Raw genomic sequence first — 10829 nt, forward strand, 5'->3', positions numbered from 1 at the left:
GAGTTATTTTTTCACTTTTTTTTTAGATGTAGCCGATTCACACACAGCGCGATTGCTGCCATGCGAGACTATCGGGTATGCGGTTTTTAAATTATCTACATAGTAGATAAATAATTACCTAAATAATTACTAAAAATGTTTTTAAAATTTATATTTTCATCCGAAAACGATTAAATTGTAGTGTGCCGGGTGATGAGTTGACACGGTTATACAACGTTAAGTTGTAAGATACAAATGTAGAAAATAATAAACGAACAAATATACGAATACTTGTTACGGTATTAAGAATAATTATTAACACTTCTAATTAAACCAATATAGATAAGATAAAAATTACAATGACAAATATAAGCAGAGCGTCTGTTAGCAGGATACGTCTGACGTTGGTGCTGCAGTTTTATATGTCAGTGGATGACCTCTTTTTGTTGCACTTTCTGTTCTGCTATGCATATTTAATTGATTATAATTATTTTTAATTTATTTACGGGGCCTGTCCGATAAGTTCTTAGCCTTACCGCAAGATAGCGCCATTATCGCAAAAAAAAATTACTATCGTGTAGAACAGGGGTTCTTAACCAGTGGTCCATGGACCCCTAGGGGGTCCGTAGATGGTTACCCGGGGATCCACAGACTGATTTGCGTTTTTTGTTTTTTTTTTTTTCAAAAAATACCCAAAATTCAATTTATGCAAGAGTAATTCAAATTATTAAATGAATCAAGATAGTCGGTTGAAGTAGAAATTATTTTATTTATTTTATACATTTTAAATTTCAACCGTAAACTATTTACATTTTCTTATCGATGTATAATATATTGGTACAATTTCTGAAAACGTGAATAAGATAATAATAACGTCTTGCTCGTGTTCCTCCTATCGATAGACAATTAACCAGTCATTATTTTATGTTTACCTAATACCAATTATGGAAACCCATCACTTATTAGTTGACTCGTAACCGACGTATTGAACGTTCTGCCGTTGAATCTTATTACGTGTTTCGAGTGTTCCGACTTTCACCACGTTATATTATTACATTTTGCCATCATACTATAATATTCACTTTAATTTTCACACTTCTTTATTTTATTTTTTTGAAATTTCAACAATATGTCCATGTCAAAAAAAAGAAATATTAACAATTCATATGAATTGTTTGGTTATACATTTATTACTGAACGCAATGGTACGCAAAAACCACAATGTTTTATTTGCAGAAAAGTCCTTGCGAATGGAAGCATGAAACCAGCTAAACTCAAAGAACATTTGGTTTCATTGCATCCTCAACATATGTCAGATAATTCGGAAGTCTTTCTAACAAAAAAGACACGTTTTGAAAAATCAGGTACTTTATCTCAACTTGGATTTGTACCACCACAGAAACCATGTCTCGAGGCATCTTACAAAGTAGCGTACTGCAATGCTCGAAATAAAAAACCGCATACCATTGATGAATCACTAATAAAATCATGCGCATTAGAAATGGTAGAACTAGTTTGTGGTTTGGAACAACGAAAAAAAGTTGAAGCTTTTATACCTTTGTCAAATAATACTATTTATTCCAGGATCTCTGACATGTCAACTAACATTTTGGAACAAGTTCTTGCGGAATTAGATTTATCTCCTTTTCTATTTAGTATGCAATTGGACGAAAGTACTAACATCTCTCAATGCAGCCAATTATTAGTTTTTGTTCGTTATATATATTCCGGAACTAGTAAAGAAGAATTCTTATTTTGTCAACCACTTTTGAAAAATACAAAGGCAATTGAAGTATATGAAATGATAACTAATTTATTTTCCAAACATAAACTAAATTATAAAAAAAACTTGGTTCGATGTGCACCGATGGCGCTCCTGTGATGCTGGGTAAAACGTCTGGTTTGACGGCTTTGATAAAGAAGGAAATTCCTAACATCATCATCACTCATTGCTTTCTTCATAGACACGCTTTGGCATCAAAAACTCTACCAACGGATCTAAAAGAAATTATGACGACTGCAGTCAAAGTTGTTAATTTCATCAGATCTAGAGCTTTACATCACCGACTTTTCAAGGTTTTATGTCAAGAAATGGGAGCTGAACATGAAGTTCTTCTTTACTACACAGAAGTACGTTGTCTTTCCATAGGACAAGTTATGTAACGTTTGTATGAACTTCGCGAAGAAATTTCTTATTTTTTAATAGAAAGGCAAAGCTCACTCTCTAAACATTTCAATAATATTGAATTTATTCATGGATTGGCTTATTTGTCAGATATTTTTAGTCATTTGAATGAAATTAATACATTGATTCAAGGACAAGATGTTTCAACTATGGACACAGCCGAAAAAATAAGTTCATTTGTAAATAAAATTCTTCTGTGGAAAAGAAAATTGCAGTCAGATAATTTAGCAAACTTTCCAACAATTGAACAGAAACTTTCAAAAACCAATATTAATTTGACCAGCTCTATAAAAACACAAATTTATGAACATATTGATAAACTTGAAAATTTATTAAACGATTATTTGAATTTTATATATTCAAAAATAAACATATGGTTACATAATCCCTTTGTTGTGGACTTAAATTCAATTGATGATTCAGACCTGGTAAAAGATGAATTAATTGATTTAAGATCGAAAGAAATGACGCGTCAAGATTTTTAAACCAAAAGTGTAATTGAATTTTAGTGTACAATGATACAGGCTTATCCTCGAGCTGTATCCAGGGCAATGCAATTTTTTATTTCATTCGTCACTACATATCTCTGCGAGTCTGGATTTTCTTTAATGGCCATAATCAAAATAAAATCACGAAACCGATTGGACATCAAAGATGATATGCATGTTGCCCTGTCCAATAAAGTTCCAGATTTCAAGAAAATAATTATATCAAAACGACAACAAACCTCACACAAAAAATCTCTCTTATGCCGCTATGTCAGTAACTATGTACAAATGTAACTTAAAGTTTTTGTATTATCATTAAAAATAAATAAACGAAAAACTTAATTGTTTTTTTTTTTTTAGGGAGGGGGGATCCGTGGTTATACCTTTTACTTGAAAGGGGTCCATGATCCAAAAATGTTTAAGAACCCCTGCGCTAATATGTTAATTACGACAGAACAAAAAAAAATTTTCAATTATTTTCGAATGTCGATACCTACTTTTGATGACCTACTAAGAAAAGTAGAAATTAGTTTGACAAGGCAAGACACAACTATGAGAGCAAGCATAAATCCAAAAGAAAAATTAACCATCTATTTAAGGTAAGTTATATAGTTTTATTTCTGTACTTATTCATATTTTAATGAAAATAATAACTTTTAACAAAATATAATAAGTAATAAAATAATAATAATAATTAATATACTTAGCTCTAAATTATATCAGCAAAGTCGTATTCCTCGGGCTCTTGACTTGTGGTTGATATTACTGAAAGTGTTGCCGATATCACACTTTCTGGGCTAGCTGTTGATTGGTCTATGTTTATGTTCTGGAAATGTAATTAAGGTTGTTGAAGCAGTTGGGAGTAATATCCATAATTTTACCATAGATAATTTTGTTGCATAAGAGTTGGTGTTAGTAAATTGTGTTGATCATGGTATGCATATTGCGAGGTTTTTTTTTTAATATTTTGTAACAACGATATGACGCCTGCTTGGAATTCTAAAATTTGATCCTCATTAAGTAATGACATGCTAGGCACAAGGCCTTTGAAAAATGACATATGACATTTCTTCGTTCTTTGGTGTCTGTAATTGGTAATCGATAAATTTTAACATTTTTGCATCCAATTCACGCGTCCGATCTGACTTGCGCTTTTTTTGTATACCAGAAATACGTGGTTGGTTAGCTGGTGATTCATTAAGAAGGTTTTTTCCCTCTCATCAGTTTGGTTTGATCCTTTATTTTGTTCAATCGGACCATCCTCAGCACTTTCTTGGGTAGTTGTCGAGTCTATTATTTTTTTTAAAATACACATTTGATTATGGTACAAGTACAATCTTGATGGCTTAGCAGAAGATTCAGATCTTTTTTCATCTTTTTGTTTTTTGATCGATTTCATCCACGAATCTCTTGTTTGGGTCCATTTTTTCAAAACGATTTTACCTGGTTTAAATGATTTAAATGATAATTACATTTTTATACAAATATACTTATTTATTCTTAATTTTTTCTCTTGGGTATTTAGCGTCTGGGTGTTCATTTAAAGATCATCATTATTCCTATTGAATCGATATTTCAACAATAAGCTACATTGTAAGATAAGTAATAACAAATATATGGGCCAATCTACATAATGAGTTCATGCAATTACCAACTTAATCTACAGCCTGAGAACAAATATCGAATGGTTTTCAATCAAGAGCCAATTTTCCGCACTGTATTGGTGCTGTTGATGAAAAACATATACGAGTAAAAAAACTTTCAAATTGTGGATCGATGTATTTCAACTGCAAGAACTATTTTTCAATTATATTATTAGCCGTTGTAGATTCTGAATACCGGTTTATATATGTAAGTCCATGCTGATTCTTTTGACACCTTATCCTTATATATGTCTAATGTTTTATCCCACAATGCAGGTCTTGCTTCGATCAATGATATAAGCATATCTGTATTTATATCATCCATTGTATTTATATTATCCGTTCACATATAATTAAAAATTTAATAACTAATTGTAATTGAATTAAATTAAATTAGCTGTAATTAAAACACTTGTAATTTTAATAAATTGTAAAACACAAAAACGACTATATACTAGCAATTATTCGACAGTAGCACAGACGAAAAATGACGCACTATCGGTCAAAATATCGAATCGTCAGAACACACTGTCTATAAATGCATTGCCACAATAAGCCGAATCGGTTTTTCCACCGTACGATCGAAACCGATTTGCAGTGACAAAACTGAATGACAAAATCAACCTAATCGTTAATTTTACCGTATACAGTAAAATGCCGTATCGTCTGAAAATATGCATTTAAATTATATTGCCACTGGCTTATACGGTAAAATCAACGATACGGTAAAACTACCGATTTGGGATCCTGTGAATGGGCTCTAACGGTTGAACTGACGGCATGCAACAGAACAATGAATAGATTCTAGATAAAACAAGTCATTGGGAATTTCCCATAATATATCGGTAGCCACGATAAGTACACTCGTCGTCTACATTGTGTTCATCATCGAATTGGCGGCGTCTGGTTATCGATTAGTTATTACCAGAGCTCATAACTTATAGCTCTAAAAAAGGCTGTAATAAGGTTGTAATATATTCTAAAAAGTATTCAAATAAGCCTTTAAATATGCACTAAAAATACTAAAATACGCAAAAAAAAAACGTTTGTATACAAAAATTATTATTTATTATATTATTTTATTATTTTAGCTTCTATTATCAACCAAAAAAAAAAAAAAAAAATTAAATACTGAATTCACGAAACGAACTAGCATGCATACAGTACGAAAAATCGGAAACGACTTTTCAGCACAGAAAAAAAATAAAACTAAATGCACTGAGACCGCTGCAATTAATATAAAATAAATGAAATTTAGTTTAAATACTTCATTGACAATTGACACTTTGTATAGAAATCATGAAATAAAATCGATAATAGTTTGTGCTAAATGTAATGACAAACGTGTTTGCTGCAGTTGTAGATATATGCCGTGAAGCAACGCCGCAACATGTCTTCTAATTGGCTGATATTTTGTTTATCTTAAATTAAAAATACATTTTCGTCAACATAACTGCAAATGCAGTTAATGCAATTCAATACCATTTTACAGTTGTTGAATTGAGAAATAACAAAATATTGATCATGTTTCATTGACATTAAGATGTTTTCCTTAAAACTAATACTATTATAGGAAATTTTAATTATGGTATTCAATCACATTGATTCTAAGAAAATTAGCATTGATGTAAATATTGATTGCAATATATTTAAGGTAAAAGTAATTGGTTTTAAACCATTTTGTTGATAATTTAAGTACTATTTTTCATTAATTCAACGTTATAATTATGTGTAAACATTAAGATAACTTTTTTCGTTTTTAAGTCAGTTTAACATAAAACATAATATATTTTTTTCTTTATTTTAAAGAAAAATTAGTTATAAAACTAATGGATTTGTTAAAATTTGATTATATATTTCTATTCTTAAATTAAAGAAAATATTTTTAAATTAATTATATTATCATTGAAATGATGAAATCTGTCATACGTTTTAAGAAAACAAGAAAATAGTAAATCAATGTAATGAAATCATAGAAATTAAAACTGTATATTTCTTGAGTGTAAAGTTGTAGGTTTTTTTTCGTTTTATTTGTTTACATAACAATATCTGTATTTAGATTTTAAGTATCATGATTAGGACCGGGGTGAGACCGGACCGGACTGAAAATAATGCATTTGATCTGAGGACTGAACCGAACTACTCCCAAAAATTATTGAACAGAACAAAAAATAATTTTTGTATGTTAGGACCGTACTAGACCGGACCATGCAGAGCACTACTGCCACGTATAGGCCTCAAATTTCTCTACATTAAGTCATAACAACTTGCCATTGTCTTTAAAATCATCCTAAATCGTTATATGAGTTTTAAATTTAAATTTGTTATATCAGCACTTATTTCCGAGTTTTAAAAAATTTACGAGAAGTATTACCGTCATTAGTTATTCCTTTGCCTATATTATGAAAAAACAAAATTTAATAATAAAAATTATAATCTAAAATTGAATGTACTTATAATAAATAATTCCTTGTAAAACTACATCTACAAGAAGACCAATTTCTGTTCTAAATCGATCTTGGATATATTTTTATTTTATTTTTATATAAATAATTTTATCTTCAACTGACCGGACCTGTTCACAAATAACACGTTATAAAACGCATGTTTTTCATTTATACTAAATACCCATTGCTCGTTATAATCATTAATCATTGTACTAACTTGCCATTTTTTTTTAACTCCGATTTGTATGAAATGTATAATAGACATACGAAAAATCGTATATACGCATAAAGTTGTAATACTCGGGTTGTACACATAAACTTTTTGCTCAGGTAATATCATTCAGATCTTTTGGAAAACACTTACAGATATAGCATTATTGGTTTGATGAACCAATAATATTGAATATTAAATATTGAATTCTCAACCTCAAATATGTTTAAGGATCGTTTGTTAATTTTTGTGGGTTGCAAGACTTAACTAACTAGACTTAAATAAAACGTAAAATAATTTATTTAATAATAAATTGTAATAAAGGTTTGTGAAACTTACTTTTTCGTCTAACATAATGAAAATGAATGTGCTCTGTATTTGAAATTCAATGTCATTTTTAAAAATTTGAGTTTAAATCAACAACTTAATTTCTTCTTTGACAGCATTTACTTCTTCTATGTCGACTCAATAGTTTCCTTTTTAAAATCGAATTTTATCGGACGACAGTAATGGGTTGACGATAGACAAAGATTTTTCCATAAAACTACATTATTAGGATTGTCTACCTTTTTACATCTCAAATGTAAAGGAACCGGTGAAAACATAAAAATATCGGAGTCATCGTCATTAGATGCATGAAAAATTTGCTTAAATCGAGATTGACTACTGTTTCCATCACATCCCCATTTATATAATATTTCAAAATTGTTCATCGTTGAATCTATGGTATATCTGAAATTGAAAATATTCTCTGGATAGTGCGATCAACAAGGTGCTACAATTTAATTTTAAAAGAATATACTGTAATTTAAATATTTGGTGAATAGCATATTTTTTTTTGGCCGTTAAAACATTATCGTGTCTCGGGTAAACATTTCCTAGCTAAAAATACGTAAATACGTTCCTTAGCTGATTTACGAATATTGGTATTGCATATCGTAAAAATATTATTGTTGTTTCGTTAATTTATTATTTATGAAAAATGCTAAGGCCTCATCAAAAGAATATGGCATGATGGCATTGTCAATTGATAGAGAAGACATATATATTTTTTTAATTTTTAAGGCACGAATTTGAGAGAATAACGATTCATTTTCTATACTATAAACTGCTCGTTTTCCAAACTTATATAGTTTAGTTTTAGCAGCAAATACAATTTCACATACTAAAAAAGTGGAAAGCGCATACAAATGCATACAATGAAATAAATGAGTTACTTGGATTTTTTTTTAAATGTGGAAGGAATTGACGATGATATTTTACGAGAAAAATTAAAGCAATTAGTAAATATTTATAGTGCTTATAACCGGAATTTGAGAATGAGATTATTCAATTTTAAAACAATAATGAAGTATTTTTCAGAAGATGAAAAATTATCTATGCTCAGTTTTCTTGAAGTATTAACAGTATCAAAGTTAAACGATTCATTTCCCATTGTTAGTAGCTTTAAAACTTTTTATATTTAGGGCGGTTGGAAGTAGCGTATTTATTTCATGTTGTAGACCTAAAAGCCTGACAAAATTACGCATATTTAAAATCATCATAATTGAAATCTGTAAAAATATTTGAGTGAATTAACCTTTTTGCTAGGTTAATGTGGAAACCGATTTTTGATATTTATTTAAAAATTGTCTTTAAATCTTATTTGAGTTTCTCAATTTTTTTTTTAATTTTTAGATTTACTTCAGTGCCTTTTTTTAAGAATGTTAAACAATGATTCTAAAATCGACTTCCACAATAACCCAGAAAAAAGGTTGATTAACTCAAATCTTTTTATAGAATTAAAATCCGATCATTTTGAGTTGACGTTTTTTTGTCAGGCTTGATTAATTCTCAGAGTTTCTTCATCGAAACAAAATATTTTATTTCATCAAATGTTATGACATGTGTAGGCGCGTGCAAACCATTAATTGTTTCACCGAAACGTTTAATGCCGGCGCGCAATGCCAGCCACCTGCAAACCGATATTATATAGATCCCTATATAGTTTTATTGTGAATTCAAATAAATTGTATTACCTATATTTATAATTTGGTATATTTACTGTAATGATTTTTACACATACTGTACGGTTGCAGTTACTTACGGATTGAGTCGATACTTATTATTTACTAGCTTAATAACTCGGCTTCACACGGAACATTCTTGGCCGTGACATAGATTTTAATGGATTATTACTTTACACTATTTAAAACCAAGTTCAGTGTAACTGTTGATGGTAATAAAACAAACGAGAGTTCAAATGAATCAGTATAGTAATTTTGGTAATACGTTGAATTACCTCTAAATTACCGTATTTGCTGGTTCCAATGTTTTTTAAAATCCCTTCTTATTGCATGTATTGAATATTGGAGAGACCATCATGTCAAATTTCGAGTTCATATAGTTTTGAGAGTAGCGATGATCAATGAGGAGTAACAACTGACGTCCATTGAGAAAATTATGAGTGTTAAATTTTTTTTGGGTGTTACCATTGAACCTATATATTTTAAGTATATATCACCCGAAATAACGGTTGAAATATTAATTTGTTATATTTTATAATAAGTAAATATTAAATATAGCCATGTCTATCACGCCTTGCTGTACTGTTTACGATATTTAAGCATATACTAATATCCTTACAACAATGTTAAATTTATTTTGGATTATTATTTTTTTATTTATTCATTTTATTGAGAAAAGTTTGACAATTCGAGGTTTCAAATAAATGCTATTTATTAAAGTGTATTTGGATTACACAATATTTTTTGTTTTTCCTTTTGTAGTGCGTACACAAATAAATCAGAAGGTTTTCTAACGTGTGAGCAGGCCACACACAGTTATCCATGTGAGAAGCATGAATTTTCAAAATCCAGTTCACATATTCTTTTAATTGTCCTTTTAATTTGTTAATGATCATTGCAAAAGCAAGTCGCACTGGAAACTACAAAAGTTTGAATTCTTATTGCTTATCTGTTGGAGTCATTGGGATGCGTGGTTTAGTACATGATCACCTTTAATGTATCATTTGTTTATTTATGTTGATATAATGATTTGCCTATATATTTTAAAGTTTTAATAAGTTATTGTTTAATTAACTCAAAAATGTATAAAAAGGATGTTTATATAATTTATTCTGTTAAAAAGTTAGATGTCATAGAAAATAAAAGACTGGTTTCAATTTTATTTGTTTATTAATATATAAGTTTTTTTAATATATATGTTTATATTATTTTAATATTCTTTGTATATTAGTCAATAGTTGTGTTTCTTCAACATCATTTTCAACACATTCAATTATTTATTTATTCTAAATTAACGTAAGATTAATATTGTCTATTGAAAAAACTATAAGATTCACATAAACATAAATTCAAATGCGGCTCTAAATTGTGCGGTGTTAATACCGTCGCACGCCCGCGTGTGTAACTGCAAAATGCGCGCCCGCTCGAAGGTTAAATTTTTCGTTTAAAATGATGGCTTCGATTATGTTGGTATACAGTTTAGTAACTTACATAATTCTTAATCGGTGATTATTAAAATCAGCATATAAACAAATCAAATATTTCATAGGTAAACAAAAATTGAAAAATGTATGCATCCAGTCTAAAACTGTTTCGACCTTTAAATATGTGATTTTCGAAAAATCCTTTCTTATTACCCAGTGAAAGACTGTTCCAAATTTCAGGTGCGTACATTGAATAGTTTTGAGATTCAGCGATAAGTCAGTGGTATTTGGATTTTATATTCCTACTATATATATAATATAATATGAGTATTGGTGTACGCTGAAATTATTTTTATCGATAAACTTCTTAGAACAATTATTCTTATATACACGACGACGATGACGGACAAAAAAATAGTTTGCAGGTAGCTGGAAACCAGCGGGCC

General features: G+C 29.4%; 2 protein-coding genes across 2 annotated transcripts; one reads left to right on the forward strand and one right to left on the reverse strand.

Moving 5' to 3' along the window:
* The first annotated feature begins 1108 nt into the window (after positions 1 to 1108).
* Positions 1109 to 2946, forward strand: LOC112686552 (protein ZBED8-like). The gene is made up of 3 exons (XM_025558902.1): positions 1109 to 1771; positions 1900 to 2109; positions 2689 to 2946. The coding sequence occupies exons 1-3, from the start codon at positions 1109 to 1111 to the stop codon at positions 2944 to 2946; spliced, it is 1131 nt and encodes a 376-aa protein (XP_025414687.1).
* Positions 2947 to 3361: 415 nt separating this feature from the next.
* Positions 3362 to 4620, reverse strand: LOC112686553. Its single transcript, XM_025558903.1, has 3 exons — positions 4473 to 4620; positions 3818 to 4095; positions 3362 to 3478 (listed from the first exon to the last, which is right to left on the reverse strand). The coding sequence occupies exons 1-3, from the start codon at positions 4618 to 4620 to the stop codon at positions 3362 to 3364; spliced, it is 543 nt and encodes a 180-aa protein (XP_025414688.1).
* Between the last annotated feature and the right edge of the window lie 6209 nt (positions 4621 to 10829).

This window comes from Sipha flava, unplaced genomic scaffold, assembly GCF_003268045.1.
Source record: "Sipha flava isolate LNK unplaced genomic scaffold, YSA_version1 314_pilon_pilon, whole genome shotgun sequence".
NCBI lineage: Eukaryota > Metazoa > Arthropoda > Insecta > Hemiptera > Aphididae > Sipha > Sipha flava.